The sequence below is a fragment of the Halichoerus grypus genome, chromosome 6 (genome assembly GCF_964656455.1).
Source record: "Halichoerus grypus chromosome 6, mHalGry1.hap1.1, whole genome shotgun sequence".
NCBI classification, from domain to species: Eukaryota; Metazoa; Chordata; class Mammalia; order Carnivora; family Phocidae; genus Halichoerus; species Halichoerus grypus.
In genome coordinates this window covers 159,340,898-159,358,075 of record NC_135717.1, presented here as the reverse complement: position 1 = coordinate 159,358,075, position 17,178 = coordinate 159,340,898, and the positions used below count along the sequence as shown (strand labels likewise).

The 17,178-nt window shown below is 41.2% G+C and overlaps 1 protein-coding gene across 5 annotated transcripts in view; it reads right to left on the bottom strand.

The window, feature by feature from the left end:
* CHPT1 (choline phosphotransferase 1) overlaps positions 1-10,324 on the bottom strand; it is a 31,267-nt gene extending 20,943 nt beyond the window's left edge. For 3 of the 5 annotated variants that reach the window (XR_013449321.1, XM_036107043.2, XM_078076476.1), the window contains exon 1: positions 9,814-10,324. Coding sequence is in view for 3 of the 5 variants with exons in the window: in XM_036107043.2 (XP_035962936.2) it covers positions 9,814-10,086 (273 nt within the window). In the remaining 2 variants the exon portion in view is untranslated. The remainder of the gene's footprint in view (positions 1-9,813) is intronic. The other 2 variants (XR_013449322.1, XM_036107106.2) reach the window with 1 other exon arrangement.
* Positions 10,325-17,178: the final 6,854 nt, after the last annotated feature.

The following is a 17,178-nucleotide window of genomic DNA, read 5'->3' as shown; positions in this document are numbered from 1 at the left end:
AATAAAGAAGCTGTGGCATATATACAAGGGAATATTATTCAGCCCTAAAAAGAATGAAATCGCCATTTGCAACAACATGGATGGAGCTAGAGAGTATAATGCTAAGTGAAATAATCTGAGAAAAACAAATACCATATGATTTCACTCATGTGGAATTTAAGAAACAAAATAAATGAACAAGGGGGAAAAAAAAGAGATAAACCCAAAAATGGACTCTTAATTATGGAGAACAAACAGAGGGTTACCAGAGGGGAGGGGGTTGGGGGGATGGGTGAAATAGGTGACAGGGATGAAGGAGTGCACTTGTTGTGATGAGTACTGAGTGAGGTATAGAATTGTTGAACCATTATATTGTATACCTGAAACTAATATAACCCCGTGTGTTAACTATGTTGGAATTAAAATAAAAAACTTAATAAAAAATTAAAAACTTAAATGTCACATTCAATTCTGATTACCATGCTTTTAAAGGCTTATCTGCAAACTATGAAACAATTAAGAGGGAGCTAAAAAACAGAATTGATAAATCATTATGACAGTATAAAAGTGGAGAAAGCAAAACAAACCACCTAGAATCTTTCTTGAAAGAATCCCAAAGTGTTTTGAAGAGAACAATCCCAGTGACTCTTTTCAAACTAGTAAATTCTTACCCATTTTTTCCTACTATGAAAAATTATATTGTTTTAATTCTGATAACCAAAAGCGAGCAAAGTTATATTTCAAATCTATGTAAAATTGGAAATTGAAGTTATTAAAATTTCTGGAATGACTAAAGTCACTTTTCTTATCTATTTACCACCAAGCACCTTCCCCCTACATGACAGACTTCTAAAAGTACATCATCTACCTGACAGGTATTCCATTTCTCCCTTCTATGCACAGAACCTTCTTATACTGAGACACTGGAGCCAAGGTCCATGTTAAAACCTTATTTCTAACCTCTGATTTGGGAGACTGGCTGCAGGCAAATCAAAAGGTCAAAGTGTTAATGGAAATCCATACTAAGATAAATTTGGTCACTCCTGGACACCACAGTTGAGGGTGGACTCTGCCCCTCATTTGGAAAAAGGAAAGGAAGACTGGTTCACTAGTTTAAAACTACTTTATTAGGATACTAGAGGAGTTAAGATTTAGAGCTTAATTAGGTAAAGAGTACAGGGGAATTTGAACAAGGAAAAGAGAGAGGAGGTCTTAGCCCAAATGAAGGTTGAGGCCTGGAAAATGCAAGGTTTACTCATGAGTCAGTGACCAGATCCCTGTTTCAGGATCAGAAGGTCAACAGGGAATCACAGCAATCAGATTGGAAATGTAGTAACATTATCTTAAACAGTACAACAAAGGGCATTTTTCAGCATTATTTTATTTGATATGGCAATCCACAGAGACAGGACAGTTATCATGTTCTTTTTATTAAAGTCAAAAGTAAAACTTAAAGAAGGGGTGGTGACATCCCATCGAGATGAGTGGCCAGACTGGGCCTGGGAATCAGACCCGGGTCTCCTGCCCTGCCTTAGGATAAGGGATCCATCATGCCACAGGCTGCAAAGACCTGGATTCTTACTTCACAGAGTACCTTTTCCTTCAAACCTGCTGAGAAGCACTCTCCTGCTCACACAATCCAATTTCAAATGTAGTGAGCCTAAGAATATGGCTGTGAGCCACGGGGGCCAAACCTATCTTTTCTTTTCCCTGATGTCATCACCTCCACCCCCACCTGAAAGCTATTAAATTAAGCCTGCAAATTGTCATCTTCTTGGGGCACCTGGGTGGCTCAGTTCGTTAAGCATCTGCCTTCGGCTCAGGTCGTGATCCTGGGGTCCTGGGATCGAGCCCCACATCAGGCTCCCTGCTCGGCGGGAAGCCTGCTTCTCCCTCTCCCACTCTCCCTGCTTGTGTTTCCTCTCTTGCTGTCTCTCTCTCTCTGTCAAATAAATAAATAAAATCTTAAAAAAAAAAAATTGTCATCTTCTTTTCTAACCTGTTATCTCTGCAAAACCATCTCCAGATTGGAGATCCACTGGCCAGGAACCACAGGACCCTTCCTTCCAGGAGTCTTCTCAAAACAGGTGTAATTACAGAACAGACTCCAGGTTGAAGGAGGATCTACAAAAGCCACCCCAACTCATTTCATCTTTTCATGTGGACTTATTTTCAAAAATTTAAACATAAGCATGGAATAGTCAGGCTTAGATTACGCATTATAAAGTCACAAGCAATTTATCAGAATACTACTATAGAAGGAACCTAGTCAAAAAAGTAGAACTTCTCCAGGTAATATTAGATTCCTAACATTTAAAGTTTTAAATTATATAATTTTCATAGTATCTACTATATCTTTTAGGATCAGAATTTAAGAATATGTCATAGGAAGCTTTCCAGGTCAACCATCAAGAGCTACATCAATCTTTTAAATGATGACATGTATTCAATTATGTGGTAATATCACACATAATAACTTCACTAATAATGAATCTTTCATTATTTCATGAAAAATTATTATGGAAGTTTATTCTAGAAAACAAAATTATTATTAAGAATCAATCATAACCCCTAGTCGTTTAAAAAAAAAAACACTAATAAATTTAAATTGCTTTTCAGTTACACCACTAAAAAAGAGCCATATAAAAGTAAGTTTTGGGTAAATTTTACTTTTTCAGTTACTTGAATTATAGGATGCTATTATTCATTTTACAATTAGAGAAACCAGAGTTCTGAACCAGACCATATGGCAATTGTTCTCATTAAAAATAACTCTGGGTCAGAGAGAACACTCACATATAAACCAATTATTTATCCTCTTTTTTATATGTGGGTCTGAATGAGCACACATGCATCAGGAAAAGGAAGAAAAGACTTAGAAAGTGATCAGTGAGCACTCTCTGCTCACTGGACAAACTTCATTTACAGGCTTGGACCTTAAAATACTCAGTTTTCTGGAACACATACTTAGGTCTTCTGTAAATGAAAATGCTAGACTAGATAGTCTCCAAGGTCCCATATTTCATATTAGAATATAATTCTCTCAAGGGGGCATACTATCTTGTTTTTAAAATCTGCTCTACATACCACAGAAGCTAAATTACTAGGTAATCTAATTGTTCTTATCAGGTAAAATGGTTTCCAAAGAGAAGAATTCATGCCCTGGGTTGTTCCTGCAGAGTGGGCGCCCGGGTGGCTCAGTCGTTAAGCGTCTGCCTTCGGCTTAGGCCATGATCCCAGGGTCCTGGGATCAAGTCCCACATCGGGCTCCCTGCTCTAGGGAAAGCCTGCTTCTCCCTCTCCCACTCCCGCTGCTTGTGTTCCTGCTCTCGCTATCTCTGTCTCTGTCAAATAAATAAATAAAATCTTTAAAAAAAAAAAAAGAAGTGTGCAGTCTGGGACACCTGGGTGGCTCAGTTGGTTAAGGGTCTGCCTTCAGCTCAGGTTGTGATCTCAGGGTCCTGGGATCAAGTCCTGCATTGGGCTCCCTGCTTCTCCCTCTGCTTCTCTCTCTCATGAATTAATAAAAAAAATCTTAAAAAAAAAAAAAAGTGTGCAGTCTGGACTCTATCTGCACCCAGATCCTTGCTTTCATCACTAGCTGAGTATGGATGAGTTACTTAACCTTCCAATGCCTCAGTCTCCCTTTATCAAACATGAAAATAATCACTGTTCCTGTCTCATCTGAAAATCAAAGTATTACAGGGAAAGTGTTGAGAAAAGTGCCCGGCATGTGGAAGGAGCTCAGTAAGTTTTAGTTGTTGTTATTACTGATACCACAAAGACAATTTTAGATGATTCATGGGTCAACTTTCATTTTAATAATTATGTCTTTATTTTAATATATTTTGGAAATATTTTAACGTATTTAAAAAAGAACTAGCATTAAAAAAAGCTAGCATAGCTATCACAGCTATGACTTTATAGATATTAAGGCTGAGAAAGAGTCCACGTCTTTTTTTTTTTTTTTAATTTTATTTATTTGTCAGAGAGAGCACAAGCAGGGGGAGCAATAGAGGGAGAGAGAGAAACAGACTCCCCGCTGAGCAGGGAACCCGATGTGGGACTCAATCCCAGAACCCTGGGGTCATGACCTGAGCCGAAGGCAGACGCTTAACCAACTGAGCCACCCACGTGTCCCTGAGTCCACATCTTTAAAAAGGAAGAGATTTAAAGTTGATGTAAAGAAAAATAGTAAATAAAAAATAGTGTATATATAGATAATACACAAAAGTAAAAATCTCCCCAAATTAAAATCTAGGAAATACTGGAACTATATAATGCCTGTTTATATAAATTTTTATACTTAAAAAAATTATCTCTTTGCTTTAAATGGCCTTGGGTGTGAGCTGACACATATGCAAAAGGTATTATATAACCAGTAACAATTGGGTCAGCTGCTAACAGGGAGATCTCATTTATCCAAACAGCAATTGACTTCTCTCTCCATAAAAACAGAAAGTGCATTTATAAGAGGTAGGAAGAAAGAAAATTAGAAGAGGGGGTCATGAAATGTGAAAAAATGTAATGCTATGTGGTGTTAAAAAGTGGATTTTTTTAAAAAGAAAATTCAGGGCGTTTCTAATTGACAAGGAATCTGACACCGTTTTAGCCCTGTGATACGATGAAGAGGTTGTTTACTGTGCGCCTGTGGCTGATGGGGCACTTCCTTGTTTACAGAGGGAGGGTTCCCACCAGGCCTAGAAGTTTCCAAGAGCAGCTGGTGGTCAGGAAGGGTAAGATAATTCTCAGTCTCACCAATCAGGAAGGAGCCTAGGGGCTTACTGGTTTCAACTAAGACCTTCAGGCTTCAGCTATGGTTAGGAGCCAGCATTTGAGAAGAGCATACCCATTTTCAGGAAATGAAGCAGGTTACAAGTAGGCAGCTTATACAAATGCAGTTTGACCAGCAATTCAGGACCAACAGGGCTCTCTCCTGACTTTAGAAATTACTTTGGAAAGGTAACTTTCTTTCTTTTTATATTTTGGGGAATAGTCCTTTTTTCCTCTCTTTTTTGTAAACCTTCTTTAGTACTTACTAGAGTTCTTGTTGAAAAGGCCAGTCTCTCACTGTGCTCAGGGAAACAAGAAGGGAGAGGGGTACGAAGAGAATCCTTGGGTCAGATGGATCATCAACATCAACTGTACTGGGTGCTTTCACACCTGTTCTGTTCTTTAACGTTGCAAAACCCAAGTGGTCAGAGCCTCGGCGTAGGTCAAAAGTCTAAGGAGGAAGAGCTTATATAATCAAGTATAGGAAAACCATAGGAATCAAAGGGACAAGCCCCAAAGCAATTACCTGCAGAAGCTCCTTCCAGCCAGAGCTGGGACTGTGGTGAGGCCAGTGAGCTACCTAGGCTTCGGAAGTTGAGGCGGCATTTACCCTCAGGGTCAGGGTCCTGCATCTGCCTCTTTAAGTCCTGAGGCCTGAGTGCCTGCTTGCCTCATTTTAGTGACTTCCCTGCCCCGCTCTCTAGAATTTTCACCTCTGGAAAGGAGTTGGAGTTTATATTTTGTTTTATTAAGAGAAGCCACTCCTTTACAAGAGTCCTGCCTTAATAAATGATGCTTGATAAGTTACTGAACTGGTTAAAAGAAAAAAAAGACGGAGATAGGTAGTAAAAAAGGAAATACTAGATTTTGAAGAAACCAAACCCAAGGAAAACAATCTGAGTAGGAATCTAAAGATTATTGCCTTTTCTTATTATTCCCCAACAAATAATTATAGTGCAAAGGCAACTATGATCTGAATTATTTCAATAGGGAACAAACCATTTCTTAAGGTCTTTCTGACTTCCTTAGAAAAACTTCCTTTTTGGTTCAACTTTCTATCATCATTAACAAAATAAATATATTAATGCCCTCTGACCTGACCCTATGCTAGGTACTTACTTGCTATAATCAATGACACTGGTGTGTCATTGAGGATGTCACTAGGCTAGAAAGAACTAGATTCGAATCACTGAGTTTTCTTATATACAGATTTAGGAATTGCATTAAATAAGCTCTGAAGTCCTTCAAACTGTAGAAGGCTGTGATTCTATTTTAGGATTAGGCAGGAAGGAATGGGGGCCAACGACTCCATGCAGAGTAGTATTCAGATAGAAATGCTTCATCCAGGTGAGGAGGGGGCAATTCAGTTCCTCTTTTCTCTAGTAGCCCTAACTCTTGCTTACTCTTGTTAAAATTCCCAGGACAAACAACCAATAAGTATTTAATCCAAGACCAGCTTAAACTGAGTAAGGGTGGAAAAACATCATCTCCCAAAATGACATTTCATTCATGCCGGCAATAATTTAGTGAATATTTACTAAGCCTCTGTGTTATGCAAGGCGTTGTGCAGTGCAGAATGTACAAATGGGCAATCTTGTCTGAACTTAAAAGCTGGAAGGTTGTCCTGCTCAGTAAGGACACACATAACCAAAATGAAATGGAGAAGTTCCACAGGAGACCTACAAAGCCCCATGGCTGAAGCATAGCATTCTGGCTTGGAATCCTGGTCTCCATTTAAAGCTATGTACCCTGGGACTCCTGGGTGGCTCAGTTGGTTAAGCGTCTGCCTTTGGCTCAGGTCATGATCTCAGGGTCCTGGGATAGAGCCCCACATAGAGCTCCCTGCTCCACGGGGAGTCTGCTTGTCCCTCCCCCTCTACTCTTACTCTGTCTCTCACTTTCTCTAATAAATAAATAAAATCTTAAAAAAAATAATAAAATAAAGCTATGAACCCTGGAAGAGGTTAATTTCTCTTCAGTTTCCTAATCTATAAAACGGGGATAATAACAGTACCCCTTCATAAAGTTGTTGAGAGAATTAAATGAGACAATAGGCTAAAGCACCTTAAAATAATGCCTGATACATAGTTAATACCCAGTAAATGTTAGTTGATATTGTTATTTTTATTGGAGTTTAGAGGACTGACTCTGGAGAAGGAAGAAAAATTTTATAAGGAAGTCATGTTAGAACTGGGCATTGAGAGATGGAAGCAGGACAGGGGGAAGGAAGGGGAAGGAGAAAAGAGAGGGACAAAAAGAAATCCTTGCTATAGCAAGTAGTTAATTTGGCTGGAGTGGAGAGTTCCTTAAAAGAATGGTAGCATGACATGCAGTTCAGAACACCATTGTAGAAAAAAAGAAAAAAGAAAAAAAAAAAGGAACACCCATTGTAGAACTTAATATAAATCATTTAATTTTTTCTATTAACTTCCCTTCGTCCCCATTTATGTCCTAGAAGTTAACACAGTAGTTAAAAAAAAAAAAATAGATCAAGTGTTATTATTAATATAGATATATAGTCAGCATTGCATTAGGATTACATCCCATATGGGTACATAAGCCTAAACATCTAAATCCAAAACCTTATGTATTTTTCCTAACCCTTTCTGGAAGCAATCTGTCAAGTTTGAAAAAGCACTAAGAATCCTTAAGTCTAAGAATCAGAAAACACATTCCAATCCTGGTTAACATCACTTAACCCTACGGGCCTCAATTTCCTCTTAATAAAAACGTATATACTACTATTACTTCAGGATGGATGGATAGAAGAAATACTAAAATGGTGGAAAGGCCATTCTAGGAAGGGAAAAAACTTGCCAACCTCCTTGGGTGGATAAAACACAAAGGCAACAATGGATGTGAAAGCATTTTACATACCTGATAAATCTTATATAAAACATAAGGAATTTTTCCTGCATACAACATAGACAAAGGCAGGAACACTGGACCAGAAGGTGGTGATGTGTTGTAAATATATATACATGTATACACACATACATACACACATAGGCTTTGGGGTCAGATCGACTTAGATCTGAATCCTGTCAGGTCCACTCATTTACTAGCTCTGTGACCTGAAAGCAAAGTAGCTTGAACTGCCACACTTCTTTCCTGCGATTGCTGGGATTTTATCAAACAGGCACTGTGAATCCTATAATGGCTTGTCCCCTCACTGCTTCAGCCACTTAGAAGCATGTGCAGGAGGATCTAATGACATACATTCCAGAAACTCTTCTCAGTTTCATCTTATTATTTTAACTCTTATTCCTCCTTTTGGGGCCATTCTGATTTTCTGATTTCACTTTTTTTTTTTTTAAGTGTCTGAGATTCCTGCCCTCCCCAACCTTTTTTGTTTTTTTTAAATGAGGCTGAGCCTAAAAATTAATCATAATTTTACCTCTTCCATCAGGCCCCGCTTGACACAACTAAACAATCTCTTGGACTTGGTTGTGTGTCCTGGTTTTTAAGTGCTCAACAAATGGTCCTTAAATTAATAATATCGACAAGGTCACAGTTCCACTGCCAAGTATCAGAAACGCCCAAATGCTGTTAGCCAAATTTAGGCCTAATAAAAACTAAATTTTATTATATGTTGTCAGGACGTTTTTAATAACAGTGGTATTTTTAATGTGTTGAGTAATATTTTAAATTTGTTGGGCAAATTGCCATTTTCTACATTTCTCTTCAGGTAATACAGTATTTGATCCTCACTGTATCCTTGTGAAATTGGTTTGGTAGGCATGATTTTCTATTTCACTCATGGGAAAACTGACCAGCAGGGAGAACCCCAGCCTTCCACTTCTAAACCCAGTGCTCCTTCCATTCTAGCACACACCTCTAGGCCTCAAGGAAATTCTGTAAACAGGCTGCAAAAACCAAAAACTAAAGAAACTTACTTTTTGCAAACAATATGGAAATGAATAACAATGGAAACATCTGCCAAGAACTCATATGTAATAAATATAACCATCGATTGGCAAGATAGGTTTAAAACGTCGGCTCCATTAAGTATTTTTTTAAATGGATGCATAGCATGGAAGGCATAAAATATTTCCATTGTATTCCTGCTATTCAACCTTAATTTGAATTCGTTCCCCACAGAACCTATACTCAAATATGATTATAAAAGGGATTTCACTATTTGGAAGACAAAGATAAGAAAGCAGTGTCACAGAATGTGCAATGTGATATTTATCTCATGTACTCCACATTAAAGCTAAAAATTCGAGTGAACCCCCTCGGCCTCCTATCCTGTCCCGAGCCCACAGGGTGCGGTGCTTCTGATTAACAGTTGTCCAAAGCCCACGTTATTTACTCTTATTTCGGACACATACGCATTGCTAATAAAATCTGTCGGCTTTTGTGATCCCTGCGTCATGATAATAAGGATTATCTCCTTGCCAATACCTTAGTGTTTTTTTGCATGTCAATGAAGCAAAGAGGAAGTTACCTCTTGGAAGTAACTTTCTTTGATCAGTGCTACCAGTAATTTCAGGATCACCAGCACAACCTTGAGAAACACGCGATTATAAAAGTGTCCAAAGGATAACTCGGGCTTGGCCAACCCGACCTCAAGCCCTGGTGCCGGGCCGGGCGGAGCCTGGGGGCGTTCAGTCCCCAGTGTGCAAAGTAACCGACGGCTTGTCCATCCCACAGCTTGGCGCCGGACCGGGTGGAGGCCGGACAGGCGGCCCCCGGCTCTCAGTGGCCCGGGGGTTGGCTGGAGTGGACCCGGGGCTGAGGCAGTGACCTTGACAACCCCTCCGCCGCCCGGGGAGGCTCGGTGTGGACGCGGGGCTGGGGTAGCGGCGCGTCAGCCTCCAGGCGGCCGGGGGAGTCTCGGGGCGGACGCGGCGCAGGGCAATGGCTGTGTCCGCCCCCCCGCCCCGGGAGGGTCGCCGCGCGGGGGTCTCCCCGCTCCCCCGGCGCCTCCAGCGGCGGGACAGCGGCGCACTGGGGCGGGGTTGGGGTGGGGGGGACGCGGGGATCCCGGGACAGCAGTTGGGGGTCCCTCCTCCTCCGCGGCCGAGGCGCGGGCCGCGGGCGGGCGGCGGGCCCTACCTCCTCGGTGGCCGTGGGGCAGTAGGAGATGAGCACGAGCGTGGTGAGCAAGTTGATGGCCAGGCCCAGGAGGGTGATGGAGTTGGGAGCCATCCACAGCGGGATCCACTGGAGCAGCCAGGTCCAGTAGATCTGCAGCGGCGGCTCGAGCAGCGAGACGCCCGCCGCGCTGTAGCGGTGCTCCTCCAGCCGCCGCAGCTGCGCCGCGCTCAGCGGCTCGGTCAGCGCCTTCAGCCAGCGCGGCGCGGGCCTGCCCCCGGCGCCCGCCGCCATGGCCGCCTACGGGCCCCGCCGCTGGGAGGGAGCGCGGCCCGTGCCGGGCGCCAGGGCGGGGAGAAGGTGGAGGGAGGGGCTCGCGGGCCAGGGCCTGCGCTGACCGGGTGGCGCTGACCGGGTGGCACTAGCCGATCGGGCCGGCTCGGGCGAGGTCGAGGTCAGGCCGGGCTGCCCCAGGTCCCGGGGCCCCCGCCCCCAGAGCGGCCCGGCCGCGGGTGCGACAGCCGGGGGAGGGGGTGAGGGCGGGGCCTCGGAGGAGGGGACCTAGGGGAGGGGTTGGGGAGAGTATGGCGAGGTGTCAGGGAGGGTTGGACCGGCACTCGCAAAGCCACCAGGTCACCACTAGGGTCCCACAGACAGTAACTTTCTGGTTGGCGTGCCAGGGACTTGACTTCCCCAAGGGGCTGATGCACCTGCCTCTAAGGTTCGATTCTTCTCCAGGGACGTCTGGCAGCGAGGGGGAGGAGGGGGAGGGGGTTTTGTGAGAACATGAATTTGCACGTCTTGGGTCACTGGCCTAATGGCCCCATCTGTCTGCCCAGAAAGAGGTCCTCCTTGAAAAACACACAACAAAAACAATTCTTCTTCCAACGCTGAGGACAGGGCCCCTGCCATTTATTATCTCTAGAGAACGCTCACTGGGGGTTCAAGGTTCAGGGTTCAGAGACCAAGGTGTTGAAACGAAAAATCAGGACTTGGAAACATTTGCTGAGAAGGGGACTGAATGGTTGAAACCCAAATGCCCCCCCGCCCCCCCGCCTTTTTTTCAGAGCATCCAATACCAGTAACAATGGATATTTTTACACGCAGCCTTCTCTGGGGATAGAGGACACGGATCCAGGCAATGTCCTCCCACTGCAGAGTGGACTAAGCACACTTTGCCACACAATGGTAGTTCAGCAGCCCCTTACCTCACAATGCACCCGTTTAGGCAGGGGACACCCTGTCATAAACATTGCACAGCCTGAGATAAGCCTGCCACTTGCCTTTTTTTCACTTCCTGGTTCTGATCTTTATGCAATTTTCTAAGGCATAGAACAAGCTCAGAAACTGCTTTCGAGATAGTATGTTAAGCAACGTCTATCAGCAGTTGGAGTTTGTCCCACAGGATTCATTACAACACCTTGGAGAGGAGTCAGTAAACTACTACCCAACCCACCACCTGTTTTAGTATAGCCTATGAGCTACGTGGCTGAAAAATGGCTGAAAAAATTCAAAAGAATTTTTTTAATGCGAAATTATATGAACTGCAAACTTCAATGCCATGGATAAAGCCATGTTTATGCCTTACATATTGTTTACACTACTTTATCACTCCAAAAGCAGAGTTCAGTGGTTGTGACAGACATTGGCCTGGAAACACTGGAATATTTACAGTCTGGCCCTTCACAGAAAAAAGTTTGGCAATCCCTGCCTTAGAGCAATATGAGAGTTCCTACAGACCAAACCATCCATTGAATATACATCTCCTAATCTTCAATGTGAAAAAAAAAAAAAAAGATGCTGAAAAATGCAGGAAAGGAATCAGAATGACAGATCCACTTTTAACTATGCTGGTTTTATGTACAGTAAACTTGGGGACATCAGCTTTTTAATTTATCAATGCCATGAATAATCCAAGGAGAAATCCTTTTCCACATTAATAAATTTAACTATATTACAAATAATTTTTCGTGTACATCAAAACATCAAAGGAGAATGAAAAGACAAGCCACAAACCAGGAAAAGGTGTTTCCCTCAAATAAAATCCACATTGACTAGTACCCAGATTATATAAAGAATTCCTAAAAATCAATGAGAAACAAAAACACTCAACTGGGCTTGCATTCAGATACCTGTAACAAAAATCCCCCAAATCTGGTGATTTAAACAAAACAAAAGTTTATTTTTTTCTTGCCTAAGTCTAGAATTATGGTGGCTTCGTGATCACCAGGAAGGTTATCTCTTGGTTCTGAATGGCTGCTGTAGCTCGAGCCGTCCTGTTTGCATTTCAAATAGCAGGAAAGAGAAAGATGGTGAGAAAAAAAAGTTGGATACCATTCAGCTGAGCCAGCAAAGTAAGGTGCTTTTCTAGAATTCCCAAATGACACTTCTACATACATCCCACCGGCCAGAACTTAATCATGCGACCTACCTGAGTGCAAGTGTTAGCAAGGAGGAATAGATGGGGACAACCATTTTGAAAAACAATCTGGCATTATCTGGTAAAGTTGAAGATGCACACATACTCTAACACCACAATTCTGATCCAGGAGTATATCCTAGAGAAATTGCTGCACATGTGTCCTAGGAGACAGGTATAAGAATATTCAGAGCATCTTTGTACAAAAATCAACAAATATAAATATCCTAAGTGTCCAATAATGCTGAATGGATACACTGAGGACTTTTCATATAATTTAATATTACACAGCGAGTTTAATATAGCAGTGGAAAACTGATAAACCATAGCTACACTTATTAACACGGATGGACTGCACAAGTATAATACTGAGAGAGGAAAAAAAGCAGGTTATAGAAAAAATGCACACACTATGATTTCATCCATACAAAGGTTGAAAACATGCATGACTTTGCATTTAGGAATATGTACATATGTGACAAAGCTATGAAGAAAAGGAAATAAATGATATATACAATTCCAGAAATGGGATTGTAGAGGCACACACAGATGGCTTCCAAAGTATTGATAATTATATTAGGATACAAAACCACATGGCCTAAATATGATATGTGTATTTTTCTCCCACGTAGTGTCAGGCAGTTCTGGGCTGGTATGGCAATGCCAAAATGTCAGGGACACAAATTCCTTCCATTTTATTAGTCTGCCACCCTTAGGATGTTGCCCTTTGCCCTTGTGGTAAAAAATGGCTAACCATAATTTCCAGTCAATTGGAATGGTTAAAAAGAGAAGGCGATGCTTCGCTCATTTCCTTGCTGGGGCGTGGCCTAAAGTGGACACGTCACTTCTGCTCTCATCCTACTGGCCAGAACCTGGTCACATGACTGTACATAGAGGCAAGAAAGGCTGGAAATGTAGTTTTTAGCTGGCCAACCATTTGCCCAGCTAAATAATTTCTATTACTACTGAAAAGTGGGAAAATGGATAATAGAGGACCCTCTTGTTATCTCCCCCACAATTTTTAAACTTAAGTGGTAAGAACATGGTTTTCATTTTATTATTATTTATGCTATATATGTATAATCATTTTCTTTGGCAAATATGGAATATTTTATTTTATTATTTTTTAAAGATTTATTTATAAAAAAAGATTTTATTTATTTATTTGACAGAGAGAGAGAGAGCACACAAGTATGGGGAGCAGCAGAGGGAGAGGGAGAAGCAGGCTCTCTGCTGAGCAGGGAGCCTGTTGGGGGGGCTCACTCCCAGGACCCTGGGATCATGACCTGACCTGAAGGCAGATTTAACCGACTAAGCCACCCAGGCGCCTGGGTGGCTCAGTCATTAAGTGTCTGTCTTTGGCTCCGGTCAGGATCCCAGGGTCCTGGGATCAAGCCCTGCATCCCTGCGTCAGGCTCCCTGCTCATAGGGAAGCCTGCTTCTCCCTCTCCCACTCCACCTGCTTGTGTTCCCTCTTTCACTGTGTCTCTGTCAAATAAATAGATAAAATCTTAAAAAAAAAAAGTAAAAGTAATAAAAAAATTAAAAGCACATTTTTTTTTTAACACTCATGCTCCTAAGCTGCTTTCCCCCTGGTTTTTTGTTTTGTTTTGTTTTTTGGCAAGTTTTTGGAAATTCAAATGAATTCAAGACCTAGTAAGGCCAACCTGCCTAATGTCAAAGAAAAGTAGATTAGAGATTTTCTATTATCTTATTTTTTGCATCATGACTCCCTTTGATTATCATGGTGATTGATGTACACAGATTTTCCTTTTCTTGAACTAACATGGTAGCTTACATTTATGAGCTCCAACGAGGCACTATTCTAAGCATCAGAAGTTATTTCATTTAATATTCATAAAAATCCTGTGAAGTAGGTACAATTATTGTCTCCATTTTGCAGATTTTTTCACTGGAGCCCAGTGAGGTTCAACTTGCTACAATTGCACAACTAGAAAAGTGGTGAAGCAGGGACTCAAGACCACAGTCAGTCCAGACCCTATACTCCTTACCACTGCAAAATGCCACCTAATAAATTATATATATATTAAATATTGGACTTACAGCCAGAGAAAGACAAATACCATATGATTTCATGCATATGTGGAATCTAAGAAACAAAACAGATGAATGAACATAGGGGAAGGGAAAACAAAAAAAGAGAGGGAAGCAAACCATAAGAGACTATTAACTATAGAGAACAAACCGAGGGTCACTGGAGGGGAAGTGGGTGGGGGATGGGCTAAATGGGTGATGGGCGTTAAGGAAGGCACTTGTGTTAAGCACCGGGTGTTATCTATAAGTGATGAATCACTAAATTCTACTCTTGAAACCAATAAATAAATAAATAAATAAACAAATAAATATTGGACTTAGATGGGTATTTTTGTCAATATCAAACAGTCCAGTTTCTGTAGATCATGTAGATTTTGTGCCATTCCAGTCCATTCTAAATATTATGTAAAAAATTGTTTTACCTAAATACTAAAACTGACGATGAATTCCCCTGTTCAGATGCCTTTGGTAAAGCCCAACCTCCCTAGCTTGGCATTTGAAGGCTGAATCTAATTTTTCCAGTTTTATCTCCCAAATGTCTCCTCTTCCCTCACTGCCCTTTCTACATCCCATGCTTCAGCTTCCATTAGCTGTTCCCAAACACACCCAGGGCTTCCTCATGCCCTGATTTGCTCCCTGGGCTTGGAGAGTAGCCTCCATCCATCATTACCCTTAAAGCATTGCCCATCCATCCAGGCTCAGCTTAAATTCCACCTTCTCTGAGATGACCTCTCACATTCTTCCAGTTTGACCTCTCCTGCTTCCACAAAACCAGAGACTTTGTACTTATATTCCAATCTGTCTTTGGTCACTTACTTATGTACCAATCTGCCTCTCACCCTGCTTACAGAGTACCAAGACCACAGCCTGCACTGAGTGTTCCTCAATGCCTGACATTCAGTAGACATCCATACTTTTAAAAAATTTTAATTTTGAAATAATTATAACTCAGAAAGTTGCAAAAATTATACAGAGAGATCTCTTGTACTCTTCACCCAACCACCCCCAATGGTAACATCTTAGTACAATAGGTCCATAAACTTTTATTTGCTTGTTTAGCTGAATTGAATTTCTTTCCCCAAAGACAAAGGATATCTTGGTTTTACCACTGGTTCTCTTTGTGTATGTAACTTTCACTCACATTTCAAAACTCCTTCCTCAGCATCCTCAACATCTTAGCCAACTTCCCACGAATGTGACACAGTAGTCTCACACAGCCAAATTAGGTGCATCTGTTGTGATATAACCACTCCAAAAAGCCACTGACTTTTACTGGTTTTGGAAAAAGGCATGGGTTGCCATCAAGAAATCCACTGGCTAGATTTTTGGTGTAGCAGATTGTTATCATTTAGGGAGTCAAGCTATCTGTGTGTTTAGAGGTTTAGACTCATAGGCTGGAGTATTTCTAAAGATTAGAATGGTTCTGCAGTGTGAAGACTCATCCTTTTTTCATTTACTTCCTTTGATCTAATTCCTTTTTTCATTTACTTCCTTCCTGTACTTTGAGACGTAAAGTCCACAAATTTTATAGAACTATGATGCCTTACAAAATGTATGAGTAGACATGCAGTGTTTACTAATAGATTGCCAAAAACCTTTGCTCTCCTCTTTTACAAATGCTTGATTTCCTGGACGAGATCAGAAAACAAAATTTCACAATACTGTCCCTAAGATGTTGTAATTGTACTTTTTATCTGAAATTGCGAAAGCAATTTAGGATTAAGGAAACTGATTTCCCTCAGAGACAGTTCTTAGCACTCTTTTTTAATATCCTTTAACCTTTTTTATTTATTATCCTTTTCTGAGTTCACATCCTGCTGCTTTAAAATTTTTTCCACAGTATGATTTGAGGAGCATGAGAGGGGAATGTCTTTCCTCAAAAATTCCTTCTTCAGCAGTCTAGGGGGTCTGAAATCCCAAGAGTTATTCCTTTGTTCAGGTTAGGGCATTTAGGAGTGACAGGTTAGGTCACATTTCTTTTTTTTTCTTTTTTTGGTAAAGAGGTCAGATTTTATTTATATGTAATTGTATTTATGATTTCATTTTCTTATAAACAATACCTGCCTCATAATATCATGTGAGGATTAAATGACATAATGTTTGGAAAGCAATTAGCACAGTACTCGGCATGGTAGGCACTCAATAAATGTTAACAATTTTTACTATTTAATTTTTATAACATTTTTCCCCATTTTTAAAATTTAAATTCAATTAATTAACATATACTGTGTTAGTTTCAGAGGTAGAGGTTAGCGATTCATCTGTCTTATATAATACTCAGTGCTCATTACATCATGTGCCCTCCTTAATGTCTATCACCCAGTTATCTCATCCCCCCACTTCTCTCCCCTCCAGCAACCCTCAGTTTGTTTCCTATGATTAAGAGCCTCTTATGGTTTGTCTCCCTCTTTGATTTCATCTTGTTTTATTTTTCCCTCCCTTTTCCTATGATCCTGTTTTGTTTCTTAATTTCCACGTATGAGTGAGATCATATGATAATTGTCTTTCTCTGATTGACCTATTTCACTCAGCATAATACCCTCTAGTTCCATCCACGTCATTGCAAATGGCAAGGTTTCATTTTTTGATGACTGCATAATATTCCTGTGTGTGTATGAGTGTGTGTGTGTGTGTGTGTACCACATCTTCTTTATCCATTCATCTGTTGATAGACATCTGGGCTCTTTCCATAGTTTGGCTATTGTGGACATTGCTGCTATAAACATTAGGGTGCAGGTGCCCCTTCAGATCACTACATTTGTATCTTTGGGATAAATACCCAGTAGTACAATTGCTGGGTCATACGGTAGCTCTATTTTCAACTTTCTGAGGAACCTCCAGAGTTTTCCAGAGTGGCTGCACCAGCTTGCATTCCCACCAAGAGTGTAAGAGGGTTTCCCTTTCTCCACATC